The sequence below is a fragment of the Sinocyclocheilus grahami genome, unplaced genomic scaffold, assembly GCF_001515645.1.
Source record: "Sinocyclocheilus grahami isolate Dianchi unplaced genomic scaffold, SAMN03320097.WGS_v1.1 scaffold112.1, whole genome shotgun sequence".
Lineage (NCBI taxonomy): Eukaryota > Metazoa > Chordata > Actinopteri > Cypriniformes > Cyprinidae > Sinocyclocheilus > Sinocyclocheilus grahami.
In genome coordinates this window covers 1,598,239-1,618,900 of record NW_015505291.1, presented here as the reverse complement: position 1 = coordinate 1,618,900, position 20,662 = coordinate 1,598,239, and the positions used below count along the sequence as shown (strand labels likewise).

The 20,662-nt window shown below is 39.7% G+C and overlaps 1 protein-coding gene across 1 annotated transcript in view; it reads right to left on the bottom strand.

The window, feature by feature from the left end:
• The window catches only part of LOC107589135 (ectonucleotide pyrophosphatase/phosphodiesterase family member 6-like), a 21,141-nt gene extending 5,930 nt beyond the window's left edge, over positions 1-15,211 (bottom strand). Inside the window, exons 1-5 of the mRNA XM_016277487.1 lie at positions 14,916-15,211; positions 9,876-10,055; positions 9,183-9,294; positions 7,825-7,966; positions 7,542-7,721 (exon numbers count right to left, since the gene is read on the bottom strand). Of these exons, the coding sequence (XP_016132973.1) occupies positions 7,542-7,721; positions 7,825-7,966; positions 9,183-9,294; positions 9,876-10,055; positions 14,916-15,150 (849 nt within the window). The 5' untranslated portion in view covers positions 15,151-15,211. The remainder of the gene's footprint in view (positions 1-7,541; positions 7,722-7,824; positions 7,967-9,182; positions 9,295-9,875; positions 10,056-14,915) is intronic.
• Positions 15,212-20,662: the final 5,451 nt, after the last annotated feature.

Below are 20,662 nucleotides of genomic sequence, written 5' to 3'. Positions count from 1 at the left end.
GATACTCGTAGTGTCCCGAGGGGGTGTTGAATGCCGTCTTCCACTCATCCCCCTCCCGAATGCGCACCAGATGGTAGGCGTTGCGGAGGTCTAATTTGGTGAAGACCCGAGCTCCCTGCAATAATTCAAAAGCAGAAGACATTAGAGGTAGGGGGTACCTGTTCTTTACAGTAATGTCATTCAAACCTCTGTAAACAATACAAGGGCGTAGGGAGCTGTCTTTCTTCTGAATGAAGAAAAGGCGGGAGAGGAGGAATGACGAATGAGCCAAGCCTGAAGTGACTCACGTATATCCCCGTCCATGGCCTCTCTTTCAGGACCGGAAAGGGAATATAAACGACCCTTAGGCGGAGAAGTGCCCGGGAGAAGGTCTATGGCACAGTCGTAGGGGCGATGCGGAGGTAGAGAGGTGGCTCGGGACTTACTGAAAACCGCACAAAGATCGCAGTACAGTCAGCGGGATCCACCTGAGAAACACAAGACACAGAGACAGCAGGAAAAGCAGCACCCAAACATGACACATGACAAGACTGACTCCAGGTTAAAATAGAATTATTGACCCAATCAATCTGTGGGTTGTGTTTCAGCAACCAAGGATGTCCTAAAATGAACGAGGCCTTAGGGGAGTCAATAATCAACAGTTCGATCTGCTCACAGTGGTTACCAGAGAGGGAAAGGCTTACACAAGGGGTGACGTGAGTGATGGTAGTGAGGGGATTGCCCGATAATGACCACGCCGTAATGGGCTTGACCAGGGGAATGGTCGGAATGTTCCACTTGTGAGCAGAGGCAGAATCCAGGAAATTCCTCTCAGCCCCCGAATCCAGAAGGGCATGGCCAGTGTGCGAACCTCCCTGGAAAGAGAGTCGAAAAGGCAGCTGAGTGCGCGTTGCTGGAGAGCTTGAAAAGGGAAAGGCGCCCACCAGGACTCTCCGCTTCACTGGTGGGCCCTGACTTTTAACGGGCACAAAGTGGCCAGCCTTGACACAGTACAGGCACACAATCCCTGAGCTAAACGCTCCTGTCTCTGCTGCGGCGTAAGCCGGAGACGACTTAGTTGCATAGGTTCAACATCAGCCGACTGTGGACTCGGCGCATCGAATGACGCGGACTCCAGGTGGTGCCACGGAGTAGTGGATTGACGGCATTGCCGGCGGCGGTTGAGACGGCCCTCCACACGGAGCGCGAGATTAATCAAATTGTCCAGCTCTCGAGGAAGATCCACAGTCGCTAATTCGTCAGCGATGACATCATCCAGTCCCTCGAGAAATCGCGCGCGCAGCAATACATACAGCAAAGCATACAGCAATTCCCCATTCGCGGGCGCGACCCGAGAGGAGAGTGAGAATGTATGCCACCTTAGCCTCCTCTGTAGCATAACGTCGAGGCTGCAGTGAAAACACCAGCGAACACTGGGAGAGAAAGGCTTGGCAGGCATTCGGATCGCCATCATAGACTGGTGGATTGTTGGCATGAGGTTCGGGGGCCAAAGGAATAACAGCGCGGAGGACGGGACCCCGGTTAGCCGCCTCCCACTGAAGATCATCGACGCGCGTGAGGAGCTCAGCGACTCGGGCATTTAGCGTGCCCACCTCTTGTGCTGTGGTGTTGAGCTGGGTGGCGTGCTGCCCCAGTAAAACTCCCTGTTGCACGAGAGCAGAACGAAGCGGATCCGATCCCGCTGAATCCATCGTGGTCAGATCGTTCTGTCAAGGAATAGGCTGGATTCAGGTGCGGGTTCAACAGAGGCTTTATTGTACAGAGATATATCACCACAGGCAATGAGCGCCTCTGCGGACAGTTCGTGTGAGCGTGGAATCTCCCACCACACAGATGGGTGGATGGCGGCGACTGGAACCAGCAGCAACAGCGGCAGTGGAGACGAAGCCGGCAGGGCAGCTCGCTAATCCGAGCGAGAGGCTGAGCAGCCCAACCGCAGAGTCCCAGGGAAGGTGGATGCCGGAGGGAGCCCACAGGTTTCTGAACGCACACAGAGAGGTGCGGGAAAATAAACTGGAATCTACGAGCACTGGAGCCTGAATGAGACAAGACAGTACTGGTGAGCGATACCAACAATGACAGTCAGAACAAGGGAAAAACTCTCAACGATCTGACACAAGACCGAGAAACACGAGGAGCTATAAGGGGAAGCTAATGAGATGATAAGAACCTGGTGTGAAACAAGAGGCGAGCAGAGAAACAAAGGAGGGCGGGGAAACAATCATGCTGACAAATGCACACGTGGCGAGCTGTCAAAACAAGCCACGCACAACAACACCCACACGCAGAGACAGCAAGGAACAGGTGATCAGACCCGAGACCTGACAACCTGACAATAAAAAAGATATTTGGTAGATTTGTGGAAAAAAAATTCAGAAAAAATAATGTCAAAATGCTATACAGTGGGGCAGTGGGGCATTTAGTCAGCCACCAATTGTGCAAGTTCTCCCACTTAAAAAGATGAGAGAGGCCTGTAATTTTCATCATAGGTATACCTCAACTATGAGAGACAAAATGAGAAAAAAAAATCCAGAAAATCACATTGTAGGATTTTTAAAGAATTAATTGGTAAATTCCTCGGTAAAATAAGTATTTGGTCACCTACAAACAAGCAAGATTTCTGGCCCTCACAGACCTGTAACTTCTTCTTTAAGAGGCTCCCCTGTCCTCCCACCTACAAACAAGCAAGCTTTCTGGCTTTCTGGCTCCTGTAACTTCTTCTTTAAGAGGCTCCTCTGTCCTCCACTCGTTACCTGTATTAATGGCATCTGTTTGAACGTTTGAACTGTATAAAAGACACCTGTCCACAACCTCAAACAGTCACACTCCAAACTCCACCATGGCCAAGACCAAAGAGCTGTCAAAGGACACCAGAAACAAAATTGTAGACCTGCACCAGGCTGGGAAGACTAGGTAAGCAGCTTGGTGTGAAGAAATCAACTGTGGGAGCAATTATTAGAAAATGGAAGACACACAAGACCACTGATAATCTCCCTCGATCTGGGGCTCCACGCAAGATCTCACCCCATGGGGTCAAAATGATCACAAGAACTGTGAGCAAAAATCCCAGAACCACACGGGGGAACCTAGTAAATGACCTGCAGAGAGCTGGGACCAAAGTAACAAAGGCTACCATCAGTAACACACTGCACCGCCAGGGACTCAAATCCTGCAGTGACAGACGTGTCCCCCTGCTTAAGCCAGTACATGTCCAGGCCCGTCTGAAGTTTGCTAGAGAGCATTTGGATGATCCAGAAGAGGATTGGGAGAATGTCATATGGTCAGATGAAACCAAAATAGAACTTTTTGGTAAAAACTCAACTTGTCATGTTTGGAGGAGAAAGAATGCTGAGTTGCATCCAAAGAACACCATACCTACTGTGAAGCATGGGGGTGGAAACATCATGCTTTGGGGCTGTTTTTCTGCAAAGGGACCAGAACGACTGATCCGTGTAAACGAAAGAATGAATGGGGCCATGTATCGTGAGATTTTGAGTGAAAACCTCCTTCCATCAGCAAGGGCATTGAAGATGAAACATGGCTGGGTCTTTCAGCATGACAATGATCCAAAACACACCGCCCGGGCAACGAAGGAGTGGCTTCATAAGAAGCATTTCAAGGTCCTGGAGTGGCCTAGCCAGTCTCCAGATCTCAACCCCATAGAAAATCTTTGGAGGGAGTTGAAAATCCGTGTTGCCCAGCGACAGCCCCAAAACATTACTGCTCTAGAGGAGATCTGCATGGAGGAATGGGCCAAAATACCAGCAACAGTGTGTGAAAACCTTGTGAAGACTTACAGAAAACATTTGACCTCTGTCATTGCCAACAAAAGGTGTATATAACAAAGTATTGAGATGAAATTTTGTTATTGACCAAATACTTATTTTCCACCATAATTTGCAAATAAATTATTTAAAAATCCTACAATGTGATTTTCTGGAATTTTTTTTCTCATTTTGTCTCTCATAGTTGAGGTATACATATGATGAAAATTACAGGCCTCTCTCATCTTTTTAAGTGGGAGAACTTGCACAATTGGTGGCTGACTAAATACTTTTTTTCCCCAATGTATATAATATATACAATATATAACAGCGAGAGAGACAAAAGAGTCCAATTTAATCCATCCATCCATTTATATAAATAAATATTTATAAAAATTATGTCTTTTTCAATGGTAAGTTTATTCTAAAAAAAAAAAAGAGAGAGAGAGAGAAACTTCAAGTGGAAGTCCTTAATGTTAACTGACAGTCAATGACTCAGTTTAGCTCTTTATTTCCATCCTGTTCATCCTGTCATTGTGTAAATAATTGTTTTAATTAATCAAGCGGTCTGATCTTTATCAGCGCAGACTTCTGAACACTGCTAAATCCTATTATGAACATCTCTTCAAATGAAACACAAACAGATTTATTTTATGGAGGTCAGAAGGTTCGGCAAAACAGGAAAAACCCAGAAAACCTAAGTAGGAATAGGCTATATATGTATATTCAAGCTAATTAATGCGATTCAAACACCTACACACAGTGCTGAATTAATTATTGATGCAGAAATAATTTACTCTCGTTAATAGCGATGCCAGGCAACTAATTACCGCAGTCAAATTTACATCGCTAACAAAAGAAGACAGAAGCCATGCGACTGACGGAAGATCACTGCAGAGAATTAGTGTTACTGTGGAGGAAAACAATCCTCAAAGCTTCACCGATGCCCAGTTTGTCCATTAAATATCTCTCGCTGCTCTCCAGGTTTCATTCCCACTCTTCAAATACTGTAAGTCTGATTTAATAAGGAGTTTACATATGCCAGGACATGAGGAGAAAGCTGTCCAAACAGGAGCAGGTCTCCGCAGGACGACAATATATGAAATTGTTTGTTCATTCCTCACCACTTAGCATTTCCCCCCCGCCCCTGAAGATCATCGACGCGCGTGAGGAGCTCAGCGACTCGGGCATTTAGCGTGCCCACCTCTTGTGCTGTGGTGTTGAGCTGGGTGGCATGCTGCCCCAGTAAAACTCCCTGTTGCACGAGAGCAGAACGAAGCGGATCCGATCCCGCTGAATCCATCGTGGTCAGATCGTTCTGTCAAGGAATAGGCTGGATTCAGGTGCGGGTTCAACAGAGGCTTTATTGTACAGAGATATATCACCACAGGCAATGAGCGCCTCTGCGGACAGTTCGTGTGAGCGTGGAATCTCCCACCACACAGATGGGTGGATGGCGACGACTGGAACCAGCCGCAACAGCGGCAGTGGAGACGAAGCCGGCAGGGCAGCTCGCTAATCCGAGCGAGAGGCTGAGCAGCCCAACCGCAGAGTCCCAGGGAAGGTGGATGCCGGAGGGAGCCCACAGGTTTCTGAACGCACACAGAGAGGTGCGGGAAAATAAACTGGAATCTACGAGCACTGGAGCCTGAATGAGACAAGACAGTACTGGTGAGCGATACCAACAATGACAGTCAGAACAAGGGAAAAACTCTCAACGATCTGACACAAGACCGAGAAACACGAGGAGCTATAAGGGGAAGCTAATGAGATGATAAGAACCTGGTGTGAAACAAGAGGCGAGCAGAGAAACAAAGGAGGGCGGGGAAACAATCATGCTGACAAATGCACACGTGGCGAGCTGTCAAAACAAGCCACGCACAACAACACCCACACGCAGAGACAGCAAGGAACAGGTGATCAGACCCGAGACCTGACAATAGTAATGAGAAAAAGATATTTGGTAGATTTGTGAAAAAAAAATTCAGAAAAAATAATGTCAAAATGCTATACAGTGGGGCAAAAAAGTATTTAGTCAGCCACCAATTGTGCAAGTTCTCCCACTTAAAAAGATGAGAGAGGCCTGTAATTTTCATCATAGGTATACCTCAACTATGAGAGACAAAATGAGAAAAAAAAATCCAGAAAATCACATTGTAGGATTTTTAAAGAATTTATTTGCAAATTATGGTGGAAAACAAGTATTTGGTCAATAACAAAATTTCATCTCAATACTTTGTTATATACACTTTGTTGGCAATGACAGAGGTCAAACATTTTCTGTAAGTCTTCACAAGGTTTTCACACACGGTTGCTGGTATTTTGGCCCATTCCTCCATCCAGATCTCCTCTAGAGCAGTAATGTTTTGGGGCTGTCGCTGGGCAACACGATTTTCAACTCCCTCCAAAGATTTTCTATGAGGTTGAGATCTGGAGACTGGCTAGGCCACTCCAGGACCTTGAAATGCTTCTTACGAAGCCACTCCTTCGTTGCCCGGGCGGTGTGTTTGGGATCATTGTCATGCTGAAAGACCCAGCCACATTTCATCTTCAATGCCCTTGCTGATGGAAGGAGGTTTTCACTCAAAATCTCACGATACATGGCCCCATTCATGCTTTCGTTTACACGGATCAGTCGTCCTGGTCCCTTTGCAGAAAAACAGCCCCAAAGCATGATGTTTCCACCCCCATGCTTCACAGTAGGTATGGTGTTCTTTGGATGCAACTCAGCATTCTTTCTCCTCCAAACACGACAAGTTGAGTTTTTACCAAAAAGTTATATTTTGGTTTCATCTGACCATATGACATTCTCCCAATCCTCTTCTGGATCATCCAAATGCTCTCTAGCAAACTTCAGACAGGCCTGGACATGTACTGGCTTAAGCAGGGGGACACATCTGGCACTGCAGGATTTGAGTCCCTGGCAGCGCAGTGTGTTACTGATGGTAGCCTTTGTTACTTTGGTCCCAGCTCTCTGCAGGTCATTCACTAGGTCCCCCCGTGTGGTTCTGGGATTTTTGCTCACAGTTCTTGTGATAATTTTGACCCCACGGGGTGAGATCTTGCATGGAGCCCCAGATCGAGGGAGATTATCAGTGATCTTGTATGTCTTCCATTTTCTAATAATTGCTCCCACAGTTGATTTCTTCACACCAAGCTGCTAACCTATTGCAGATTCAGTCTTCCCAGCCTGGTGCAGGTCTACAATTTTGTTTCTGGTGTCCTTTGACAGCTCTTTGGTCTTGGCCATGGTGGAGTTTGGAGTGTGACTGTTTGAGGTTGTGGACAGATGTCTTTTATACTGATAACGAGTTCAAACAGATGCCATTAATACAGGTAACCAGTGGAGGACAGAGGAGCCTCTTAAAGAAGAAGTTACAGGTCTGTGAGAGCCAGAAATCTTGCTTGTTTGTAGGTGACCAAATACTTATTTTACAGAGGAATTTACCAATTAATTCTTTAAAAATCCTACAATGTGATTTTCTAGACTTCACACACACACACACACAGAGGCCAGTACATCAAAGTTTAAACATACTTTACATACAGAAATATCACTAAAGTTAAAGTTTAAATCTAAATGGGCCCGACGACAGCAGGTCAAAATACACCACTGCCTTTTCACATTGACAAATTCTGACGCTAAGTGTATTTTTCCCTTAAAATAGCAGATGGAAAATAAGAGAGGGTTGTTTTTTGGTGCTGTGGCCTTGCTGTAAACATGAGTGTCATGGAAAACATGCAGATGGAAAGACAACAGAGACAGGCTGAGCTCACCTCTTCAAACTTGTCCTGTTTAGGCCACAGACTGACCACCGGCCCCCTGTCCATCATTTTAATGATGTGCGTCATGTCAATGTAGTTGTCCAGTTCAATGACTTTCTCCATCCACTGGAGGTCTGTCATGCCGTGATCAGAGAACAGGACCACGTTTATATCATCTCTCATATTCTTCTCCTGACAAAACAAAAATACATACAATAATGTGTTTTAGATGGCCAGGTAGAAGAGACAGCAAGTACTGTTCTTTCTCGCTTTCTTTCACCCATGTAAAAAATACCTTGATTTTCTGGTTGAGGGTCTGGAAAGCCTGGTCCAGTGAGCGAATGGCGCGCTGTATTTCCGGAGAATGTGGCCCAAAGTGATGTCCTTCCACATCGATCTTCTCGTAATAAATACCAGCCATGTCTGCTTTATCGCTTCTGTTTGAAACATATCATTCAAATATATATAAATTTTTTTCAGATTAGGAGAAATTTACCATTACATGACTTGCTCAGCAATGGATCCTCTGCAGTGAATGGGTGCCGTCAGAATGAGAGTCCAAACAGCTGATAAAAACTTCACAATAATCCACAAGTAACCCACACGACTCAATCTTGTGATGTAAAAAGCTGCGTTTGTAAGAAGCAAATACATCATTAAGATGTTTTAAGTCCTTTATCCATATTTCTGCTTTCTCCAGTAAAAAAAATGGTCATCTCCACCGAATCAAGAGAGAAATATTCACAGATCAAGCACTGTTTACAGCAAAAACAGTTCTTAAACAAATAAATCGCTTCATTTTGATGTGAGAGGACAACAGTGGATAAACTTTTCATTGGAAGAAGCGTTATTATGGATTACAGACTTGTATTTTAACCAGAAGTGACAGCTGAAACACCTTAATATTCCTATAATTCCTATAATATCTATAATAAAATCCTATAATAATTATAAACACAGCTTCTCACTTCACAAGACGTTAACTGATGGACTGGAGTGGTGTGGATTACTGTAATGTTTTTATCAGCTGTTTGGACTCTCATTCTGACGGCACCCATTCACTGCAGAGGATCCATAGGTGGGTTTTCTGCTGGAAGCTGTAGGGAAGTGGTTGCCATTTCTTTTGCTTACACATTTCTCCTGTTTATGGTTAGACAGGGAGATTTTTCTGAACTTATTTTTTTCCTTTTGTTAGTCTATCTAGATTGCTTTCTGAAGTTAGTATGCTGGCCTTGACCCCTGGTGAAGTTCTGTTTGCTTCCTTGTGTTAATACAATAATAATTCTGTTTTGCATCTATAATGGTGTTGTTTAAGTCAGGAGACAAGAAAACTCCCTCATTTTTCCACATTTTCTTTATTACCATCCCTGGTCTGGAGAGGAATGTAAAAACATGAAATTTGACACTCTTTACTTTCTACTGTATGTTTTTGATCTTATTGTGAATGATTGATTAATGCATATTATTCCAAATAAAATATTTTTTGCCTATATAATCTTTCATCAGAATGTAATAACTTACTCCCTCTTTTCTTTTCAACTAGCGTGACCTAGGTTGTGTGGGCTGTTGGCTAATTAGCATGCCTGGCTTCATCTAGGCAGAAAAGTCAACAACATTATCTGTGTTAATGATTTCTAGGGCTTTTGGTTTTACTTTAACATATTTAGAGCGCTCTCCATGGAGTCGATCAGGTTCTTCTCTGAAGGGTTGTACACATATTCCTCACAGAATGTAGGTCTGACTCCAAGAATCGTCACTTCACAACCTAAATGGACAGAAACACACTTTAAACCATGTGACCTGCATTTATATGCATCTGAGAGAGATCAAAAAGGCTTTTGAAAGTTTGAACACTCCACTTGAAAACCTTGCATGCTTTTTTAATGTCAAGTAGCAGTAGGAGTAGCTTGGGGTAGGAGTAGCTTGTCCTTTTAAAATGACACTAATCAAAAGAGTCTGACATGGGAGGAAGCTCTGTGTGACCGCAGTGTGTGGATATAAAAATCCCTTTATTGATATTTTACACTGCCATTAAAAAGTATGGAATTAGTACAATTTTAAAAGAAATGCATATTTTATTCAGCAAGGATGCATTAATCAAAAATGTCAGTGAAGACTCTAGGACCTTGGTTTCTAAATGAAATACAAAACTTGCTCTCATCTGAAAAGAGGACTTTGGATGAGATGCACCTGTACTCTGAAGCTGACAAACAACATTTTCTAAACTTTAAACACCTCACTTTCACTGACCCATTAATTAAAATTACAAAACATATTCATGTTTTATGAAGTTCAAGTTCCACATTATACTATGCTTATAAGAAACCAGAACAGATGTCCACTAACCTGGCCAGTAGTACATGTAGACTCTCTTCCCTAGTTTCTGCATGGTGACCCACAGCGGCTCTGATCCGTCCCACCACATGGGGAGACGGCTGTCCAGATTAGTTCCAATCAGGAACTCTTTCATGGTGTCTTTATCCCACATGTAATTTCCAGTCATCTGGTGCACCTCACAGTAGCGTCCTGAAACATGAGGAGGAGTGCAGAATAAATATTTACAGACACGAGGGTGGATTTCAATCAGCACGCCTCAGAGGTTCATTTGATAAAAGAGCTTAATTCATTTAATTGCATTGCTCATATGTTGCTCTTTTAGAGCTCTGGAGACTCCACAGAGCTTTCGGATATGTTTCAGTATCTTTGGATACCCTGCAACAACAATGGATCATTTGTCCACTCATATAATTCAAGCCCTATGGAGATGAAGGCACACAATGAAGAATATTTAAAATAAAGCATCAGAAAAAATAATTTCTATGTAAGTTCAACATGTAATGTTAATAACAAACCCAAGAGTGTTTAAGAAATATCAATACAATGTTCCCATCAAGCTGTCACAGCAAAATGAGTGTCTCTGTGAGTGTCTGACACCTGGAAACAGTTAAAGATCTTTGCCTCAGGTCAAAAAAATGGAATTCCTTAGCTGTTTGCTCTGATTTTTCTGATGATGTTGGAGTTAGAATGAGGCAGCCTACTGAGATTTAGCATGCTGCATTCACAGCAGAAGATTCATTTCTTCCAACAACAGCCAAACATATTGTCTCATCAGACATCATCTTTCAAATATGTGAATATGTTGAGTTTAAGGAACTCAAGCAGGTCTTAATGTTTAAGTTGGACTATCTAATGCTTTTATTGACGAAGCAAGATGTTATGTCAGCATCACAAGTTCCTTCAGAAATCATTCTAATATGCTGATTTTACTACTTCTACCTATTTATTATTCAATTTGGGTGTGTAACACATTCTGCACTGTTTATGGAAAAAACATGAATGATTCCTGAAATCATACAGCTAAGGAATTGTTCACCCAAAATTGGAAAATTTGTCGAGAATATTTTCACCCTCAGGCTATCCAAGATGTAGATGAGTTTGTGTCTTCATGGCAATGGGAACAGATTTGGAGAAATTGGATCCTCTGCTGTGAATGGGTGCCGTCAGAATGAGAGGCCAAACAGCTGATAAAAACATCACAAAGTAATCCACATGACTACAGTCCATCAGTTAACGTTTTGTGAAGTGAAAAGTTGCATAAAACACGAGTTCTCTCTCCATAACATTATGTTTATTCAGTGAAAAATTAATCTAGTCTGAACCCAGAAAGAAATATGCACAGATCAAAGACTGTTTACAAGCAGAACAGCTCTAAACAAATATGTTGGTGGATTTTGATGTGAGAGGACAAAAGTAGATGGACTTTATTACTGGAGAAGACAATGTTATTATGGACTATGGATTATGGATATAAAGTTGAAATGCCTTAATGGTCGATTTGTTTCTTACAAACATGCAACAGTTTACTTCACAAGATATTAATTGATGCACTGGAGTGGTGTGGATTACTTGTGGATTATTGTTTTTATCAGATGTTTGGACTCTTATTCTGACGGCACCCATTCACTGCAGAGGATCCATTGGTGAGGTGAGCAAGTGATGTAATGATAAAGATATCTCCAAATGTGTTCTGATGTAGAAACAAACTCATATATATCTTGGATGGACTGAGGGTGAGCAAACTGTCAGCAAATTGTAATTATTTGGTGAACTATTCCTTTAAGGAGAAGTGTGATGTGACTGTTCTAAGGGATGTTGTAAAGCCAATCAAAATTTGTTAAACAACACACACTAAAAAAGAGACCAAATTTAGCGAACACTGAAACACACTATCAACCGCATAGCAAGGCCATAGTGATGAGTTTTGTATGGGCAAGCACATTTAATTTTTACATACTCGCCCATGCAAATTTTCATATCTAATTTAATTTCAGTTTAGTTCTGGGATATCTGACGGCTTGGAAAAGACTAACCAATGTTTAGGTGTAATCTTAAGTCTTAAATTTAAACTGCTGACTGTGGACAGTACAAAGTGTAGGGTCAGCACGCCCAAGAAATGCAAACATTAAACAAACAAACGCCCTCCTTTAATAACACCAAAACCTGCTAAAACAATTAGCATGTCAAGAACCTTTGGCCGTCCCTGCAAGTTACAGCCCTAAGAACTACTTTATAGTATAACGTTCATTAAAAAATGACAAATATTACGCTCAACAGATTCAGTTCAGGTAGTTCATGCATACTTAAATATGAATTATGAAGTATTTCAGAAGGCTGCATTTGTGAGATTAAAAATATTGTGATATTATTACAAGTCAAAAGAACTGTTTTGTCTCTTAATATATTTTAAAATGATCCAAAGCTGAATTTTTAGCATCATTACGCCAGTCTTCAGTGTCACATGATCCTTCACAAATTATTCTGATACGCTGATCTGATGCTCAAGAAACATTTCATATTGTTAGACGTTTTTCTGTTTCATATTTTTTGGGAAACTGCATTTATTTGAAATTTGAGTATCATTATAAGTGTGTCACTTTCGATTAATTTAATGCATCCTTGCTAAATTCTTTTTTTAAAGGAAAACTAAATGCATTTAAATATTATATAAAGGCAGTAATGTTTTTCAATGGTTTTCATAACAGTTGTTCTAAGACAGTTTGCACTATGGATGTCCCTCGTGGTGTCCCAGCTTTGCTCTCATTGTTTGATTTCTTTGTCAAAGCTCGAGCCCAGTTGTCTTCTGAAGCTTTGTGGAGAGGGGAATGTGCCTAAATAAAAACAACTGCCATCAGCAGAGCGGTAAAGTGTTGGCTCTGAGCTGCTGTGATTGGTGGATGCCGGGTCAAAGCGCTCCAAGGCCTTTGTTACTGAAGTCTGGCATACAGACAACACGCACTGTATCACCATATGATTCAGCAACACACTTCACTGAGTCAACTGAGTGGACATGACCAGAAATGCTTGTGCAATTTTTATTAAATATTTTATCAAATAAACTAAATGTCTCTCAAATAATCATTATTAAATATGAATAATACACTCAATTAAATATTCATAACTCTTGATAACATTTTAAATATTTTGTTTTTATTGAATCAAAAACATAAATAGTGCATAATGGACACCAAAACCTAAAAAAAAAAAATCTATTATATTATGTATGTCTCTACAAATAATCATATAGTCAGATATTTTCATCTGCTGGTATACCAATAAATAAATAGAGCTGAGAGCGAGCTGTTTTTCTGTTGTCATTGTGGATGAAGGACTCATCATTTGTGCCTGGCCCCTGCGATCAATGGCCCTATTCAAACAATAATGAACGAGCCGATCTCAGATCCAACAGATCTCTATTGTTCTACAGTAAGAGTACTTTTAATGACCTTTATACTCTTTTTGAATTGTTTTTGTATATAAGTGTGCAACAAAATTTCACACAAGGAATGCATTATGTGGTAAAGCCCATTATGAAGTATTTCAGAAGGCTGCATTTGTGAGATTAAAAATATTGTGATATTATTACAAGTCAAAAGAACTGTTTTGTCTCTTAATATATTTTAAAATGATCCAAAGCTGAATTTTTAGCATCATTACGCCAGTCTTCAGTGTCACATGATCCTTCACAAATTATTCTGATACGCTGATCTGATGCTCAAGAAACATTTCATATTGTTAGACGTTTTTCTGTTTCATATTTTTTGGGAAACTGCATTTATTTGAAATTTGAGTATCATTATAAGTGTGTCACTTTCGATTAATTTAATGCATCCTTGCTAAAAAAATTTTTTTAAAGGAAAACTAAATGCATTTAAATATTATATAAAGGCAGTAATGTTTTTCAATGGTTTTCATAACAGTTGTTCTAAGACAGTTTGCACTATGGATGTCCCTCGTGGTGTCCCAGCTTTGCTCTCATTGTTTGATTTCTTTGTCAAAGCTCGAGCCCAGTTGTCTTCTGAAGCTTTGTGGAGAGGGGAATGTGCCTAAATAAAAACAACTGCCATCAGCAGAGCGGTAAAGTGTTGGCTCTGAGCTGCTGTGATTGGTGGATGCCGGGTCAAAGCGCTCCAAGGCCTTTGTTACTGAAGTCTGGCATACAGACAACACGCACTGTATCACCATATGATTCAGCAACACACTTCACTGAGTCAACTGAGTGGACATGACCAGAAATGCTTGTGCAATTTTTATTAAATATTTTATCAAATAAACTAAATGTCTCTCAAATAATCATTATTAAATATGAATAATACACTCAATTAAATATTCATAACTCTTGATAACATTTTAAATATTTTGTTTTTATTGAATCAAAAACATAAATAGTGCATAATGGACACCAAAACCTAAAAAAAAAAAATCTATTATATTATGTATGTCTCTACAAATAATCATATAGTCAGATATTTTCATCTGCTGGTATACCAATAAATAAATAGAGCTGAGAGCGAGCTGTTTTTCTGTTGTCATTGTGGATGAAGGACTCATCATTTGTGCCTGGCCCCTGCGATCAATGGCCCTATTCAAACAATAATGAACGAGCCGATCTCAGATCCAACAGATCTCTATTGTTCTACAGTAAGAGTACTTTTAATGACCTTTATACTCTTTTTGAATTGTTTTTGTATATAAGTGTGCAACAAAATTTCACACAAGGAATGCATTATGTGGTAAAGCCCATATTAAACTGTACCAGACAACAAAAAATGATTATGCTTGTACAGTATGTGTAATCTTCACAGGCATATGGAAATCATTTAGAGCTCCAGGAGTTCATAACATCTTACATTGCACTAGATTGCTATATCATAACAGAGAAAATCAGTGTTCAAAAAGACCTAAACTAATAACTTATGACTGCAACACAAGAAGTGATAGCCTACTGTAACATGATGATGGCTTCAAAGTAATTAAACTTGAGAGTAGCTAATATAAATAGGATATTAAAAAGTCGTGAGTAGTCATAATTGGTAAAAAAAAACTCACCTGTCATTAGAGAGTAATAGTTGGGATAGGACAGACTGGGGAAATCTGGAGTCAGGTAATCCACTTTAACACCGTTGTCCACGATTTCTCTAAATCCAGCCAAGTTTTGTAAATCGTCCATGTAATCATAACGGAAGCCATCGATCAGAAACACCAGGAGTTTGCGGTTTGCGTCGCAGCATCCGGACAGAAGGAGAATAATAACGGTGAGGTTCTTCAGCGCGACTCGAGTCATGATGCTCCGCTACTGAGAGCAGAACTGAACTGACAGATGGAGAGCTGAACACTCACGCGCTGATTCATGAAAACTCTCCGTCTCAATGGGCGTGTCCGGGGAGAGTCCACTTCCACTGCAGGGACAGATAGACAGCATTCTCAAAAAAATGTGGGGGCAAATTTAAAAAAAAAAAAAAAAAAACCGTCTCCCCTTTAAAAAAGGTTATTTAAAAAAATTATATATATAGTCCACTTCCACTGCAGGGACAGATAGACAGCATTCTCAAAAAAAAGGGGGGGAAAATTAAAAAAAAAAAAAAAAAACCGTCTCCCCTTTAAAAAAGGTTATTTAAAAAAATTATATATATAGTCCACTTCCACTGCAGGGACAGATAGACAGCATTCTCAAAAAAAAGGGGGGGAAAATTAAAAAAAAAAAAAAAAAACCGTCTCCCCTTTAAAAAAGGTTATTTAAAAAAATTATATATATAGTCCACTTCCACTGCAGGGACAGATAGACAGCATTCTGAATAAAATGTGGGGGCAAAAAAAAATAAAAAATAAAAACCCAGTCTCCCCTTTAAAAAAGGTTATTTAAAAAAATTATATATATAGTCCACTTCCACTGCAGGGACAGATAGACAGCATTCTGAATAAAATGTGGGGGCAAAAAAAAATAAAAAATAAAAACCCAGTCTCCCCTTTAAAAAAGGTTATTTAAAAAAATTATATATATAGTCCACTTCCACTGCAGGGACAGATAGACAGCATTCTGAATAAAATGTGGGGGCAAAAAAAAATAAAAAATAAAAACCCAGTCTCCCCTTTAAAAAAGGTTATTTAAAAAAATTATATATATAGTCCACTTCCACTGCAGGGACAGATAGACAGCATTCTGAAAAAAATGTGGGCACAAAAAAAAAAAAAAAAAAACCCAGTCTCCCACTTTAAAAAAATTTATTTAAAAAATATATATATGTGTGTGTGTGTGTGTTTATTTCTATAGCACCTTTCAAGAGCAAGTGTCACAAAGTGGTTTAGCTACATCAAAATTGTAAAAAAAAAAAAAAAAAATAGACATGACAATTAAAAGAACAGATTAGACAAAAGCAAGTTTGAAGAAGTGAGTTTTCAGCTGCTTTTTAAAAATGTCCACAGAATCCACAGACCGCAGTTTCAGAGGAAGAGCATTCCACAACTTGGGAGCAGCTACTTCAAAGGCACAGTCTCCTTTTGTCCTCAATCTAGGCCAGGGGTTGGCAAGTTCGGTCCTAGAGAGCCGCAGTCCTGCAGAGTTCAGCTCCCACCCTGAAAACAAAACTCACCTGCCTATAGCCTTAGTAATCCTGAAGACATTGATTAGCTTGTTCAGGAGTGTTTGATTAGGGTTGGAGCTGAACTCTGCAGGACTGCGGCTCTCTAGGACCGAACTTGCCTACCCCTGATCTAGAGGAACAACTAGCAGGATCTGATTCGAGGATCTCAGATTCCTACTGGTGTTATAGGGTTGCAACATCTCTTTTAAATACACAGGGGCTTGATCATGCAGTGCTCTAAACACCATCACAAGAATTTTAAAATGAATTCTGAATTTGACAGGGAGCCAATGTAAAGAAATTAAAATTGGGGTTACATGATATCTCTTTGATGACTTAGTTCAAAGCTTAGCAGCAGCATTTTGAACCACTTGTAAACGTTTCAGGGATGAATTATTAAGACAAGTAAAAAGAGAGTTATAATAATCAAGGCGGGAGGAAATAAATGCATGTATAATCATTTCCATCTCCGCTGTGGACACAACTGGCCTCAATTTTGCGATGTTTCTCTCAACTGATAAAAACAATTACGAACCAAATAGTTCACATGTTGATCAAGACTGACGGCTTGTCCCATATGAACACCTAAATTACGAAGGGTAGATTTAACAGAATGTGATAAAGGACCAAGACTTTGCATCACTTTTGGGAGAACACCAGCAGGAGCCGAGATAAGTAGCCTACTTCTGTTTTTTCAGGATTTAACTGTAAGTAATTATTTGCCATCCAGACTTTAATAGAGTTTATACAATTTATAATTTTGAAATTTCATGAGGCTTAAAAGAAATAGTTGAATATCATCTGCATAGCAATGATAGCGAACACGTACTGTGTATGTGTGTGTGTGTGTGAGTGTGAGTGTGTGTGTGTGTGTGTGTGTGTGTGTGTGTGTGTGTGTGTGTGTGTGTGAGTGTGTGTGTGTGTGTGTGTGTGTGTGTGTGAGTGAGTGTGTGTGTGTGTTGAGATTGATGAAATTGAGATGCATACATCATCTGAAAGCTGATTAAATAAGCTTTTGGCTGAGATGCAACTATTTGAAAATCTGGAATCTGAGAGTGCAAAAAAAATCTAAATACTGAGAAAATCGCATTTAAAGTTGTCCAAATGAAGTTCATAGCAATGCATATTGCTAATCAAAAATTAAGTTTTGATATATTTACGGTAGGAAATTTACAAAATATCTTCATGGAACATGATCTTTACTTAATATCCTAATGATTTTTGGCATAAAAGAAAAATGGATAATTTTGACCCATACAATGTTTTTTTGGCTATTGCTACAAATATACCCGTGTGACCTATGACTGCTTTTGTGCTCCAGGGTCACACACATATATAAATACATATATGTTAATGGATATTTTGAATTTTCTGTATCATTTTAGGCTAATAGTTAAAAAAATATTTAAATATATTTTTTTAAATAATAAACAATTTAAACAATTAACTTCAGCCAAAAGTTACTCAAATTACAATTTTTAATGTGGCACCACGTTCAGAGCCATTGACAACATCCCTGCTGAAAAAAAAAATCAAAATAGAAACCATCACAGAAATTCTAATGGTAATACCATTACAACTATTAACCTTTAAAACCATTAAAATGGTAGTGTGTTTAGACACCCACAGGGATCCGTTTCCATTAAAACCAGTACAGTCCCCTTTATAACAAGTAAAACAATTACAAATTATGTGCTGGTTTATTTATTTCTTTATTTTCAGCAGGGATCTCAAAAACATAAGTTGTTTACAAAATCTCTTAACAAACTTGGTTAAGTATGTTTAGCTTATTTAATTCCACAACTCCGGTTACTTAATATCTCCGACGATTATTTAACTCAATTTAAGTTAGTAAGGCGAATACTTGACCCCTCCATTACGAACAAGCTAAATCTGATTATCTTCATTCACTTCCAGTAAAGGTTTTTTTTAAAATGCGAATTCCTGAATGGTTTTAAAGCAGCTGGCGTGGTTTTAAGCTCAAAATGATCCTAAACAGAACCTAAAAATCCTTTTCAAAACGTTGACCCCACTGAAAGTTAATAATTCAGATAAGCGGATAACTTGAGCTCCCTGTTGACACTCTAAATTAGGCCTTTATTTTCCCACTTGTATTTAATTCATTCATGTTCTTGGACATATTTAAAACCTGCCACCCCATTTTCACTGTTTAGCAGAGCATCATACCAAAAACCCTGGCTGATGGTTGAACTGGCCCACTATTAGGCTACAACTTGAACAGTTTTAGCTTAAGTTTGCTCTAAACGTTATATGATCTGCACTGACCTCTGCTGTGTGGAAACTGATAAAACAGCCCTTGTAGAAACAAACAGAATTGTCCCTCCTCTGCCACTAGGCCGTGCAATAACCTCAGCTTTATGCCCTCATTGAAAACTCAAGTCTACAGAAAAACAACAAATATGAGAAACCAAGCCAATATAAATGGTCCAACAAACCTCTGCTGCAGTTCATTCAGATTATTAGTTACACTGAACTCTGTTGATATGGATTCAGTAGATAGAGTTAGAACTCTGTCCCAATGCAATAAAATTGTGCAATAATGTTCAGAAATATGTTTGCTACAGTGATCGTGTCTTTGTCACAGTGACCCACACTCTTAAAAATAAAGGTGCTTCACGATGCCATAGAAGAACCTTTTTGTCTAAATGGTTCCATAAAGAACCTTTAACATCTGAAGAACCTTTCTGTTTCACAAAAGGCTCTTTGTGGCGAAAGAAGGTTCTTCAGATTACAAAAAGGTTAGAAAGAGATGGTTCTTTAAAGAACCTTTGACTGAATGGTTCTTTGTGGAACCAAAAATGGTTCTTCTATGGCATCGCTTGAAGAACCTTTTGAAGCACCTTTATTTTTAAGAGTGCAGGTGCAATTAAGAACAGCAACTGAAACCAAAAGACAGACACACCGTACTCCTTCATACACGCACAAACACACACAGGCCAGATCACTGTACACAACATGAGCACGAGTTGTGTTAAAACCAGCTAAATAAGAAGCATTGCACAACATTCATTTAGCAGTTACAGTCTCTGACCTATAATAGAGACATTATATAGGCCTATAGATCAGTGGTTGCAGTACTATTCTGGAGGGGGCTAACACTTTGTGTTAAAAACGATTATGGATCATGAAAGTAGTTTTTTTTTAATTGAAAAGTGACATGTGTACAAGTGATGTGCCCAGATAATCAGTTATGTGAACATGCACATTTTTAATGTACCAGACGCTTCAGTATATCTTATGTGAGGTTTAGCTCCCTTCTTCATATATTTGCAAATTTTAATAATAGCCTAATTCATGAGTTTTAGATAAAGCGCTAGTCGTTTTTTCATGTGACCACATTCTCTTGCAAATGTCAAGCACTAAAGCAATATCAATATCTGAAGCAATATACACAGTATGGCAGAAAAAAATACATTCCTTCATAGTGTGTTGACAGATCAGAAATCATGTCTTCATTAATGTTAACATTCCACTCATGCTGAGAATCCACTTGCAATGTAAAATGTTGTCAGCTTAATGAACAGCTTAACTTTGGCAACGGTTGGAATAAAAGAAAAATGTATTAGCAATTGACAAGGATATTGGTAGATGTGACACAAGGGGAAGCTAATGTTTCTGCGTATCATCTACGTGGACATGGTTATTGCCCAACACTCGCAATATCGTCTGATTTATTAGCCAAGTCAATAGGCTATTGTATTATTCACCTTATTTTGCTACAAGGAAGTAGCTATTTTCTGTAAACGTGCAAGACGTTCAGTTAATTAGCCGCTATATGTAAATAACTAGAACAATGACAAAGAGCAGTAAACTGTAAAACTATTTGCACTACGAAATTAGTGTGTTTATGATTATGATACGAATTTAAAGTAATATGGATGGAACAGAATTGCTGTATGATGGACAGGTAAAATAACAGGAAGAATGACACCGGAAGTCTCGCACATTTCAGTTACAAATATCTTAAGGTGGAAAGATGCATCCCCACATTAAATCCCTAGATAGGAAAAAGAGAGATAGAAATGAAACGAGAGACAGGAGAGGGAAAAATAAGTTGCTTTCCAACATCTAAACTAAACAAAAGCAGATTTTGACTGAAACCACGGAAAATGACTCACTGTGAAGCGCTCAAATATAAAAATACAGTGCGATTGCTCAGTTTTGACTGTACAGACGACACAGAACCAACTGAAA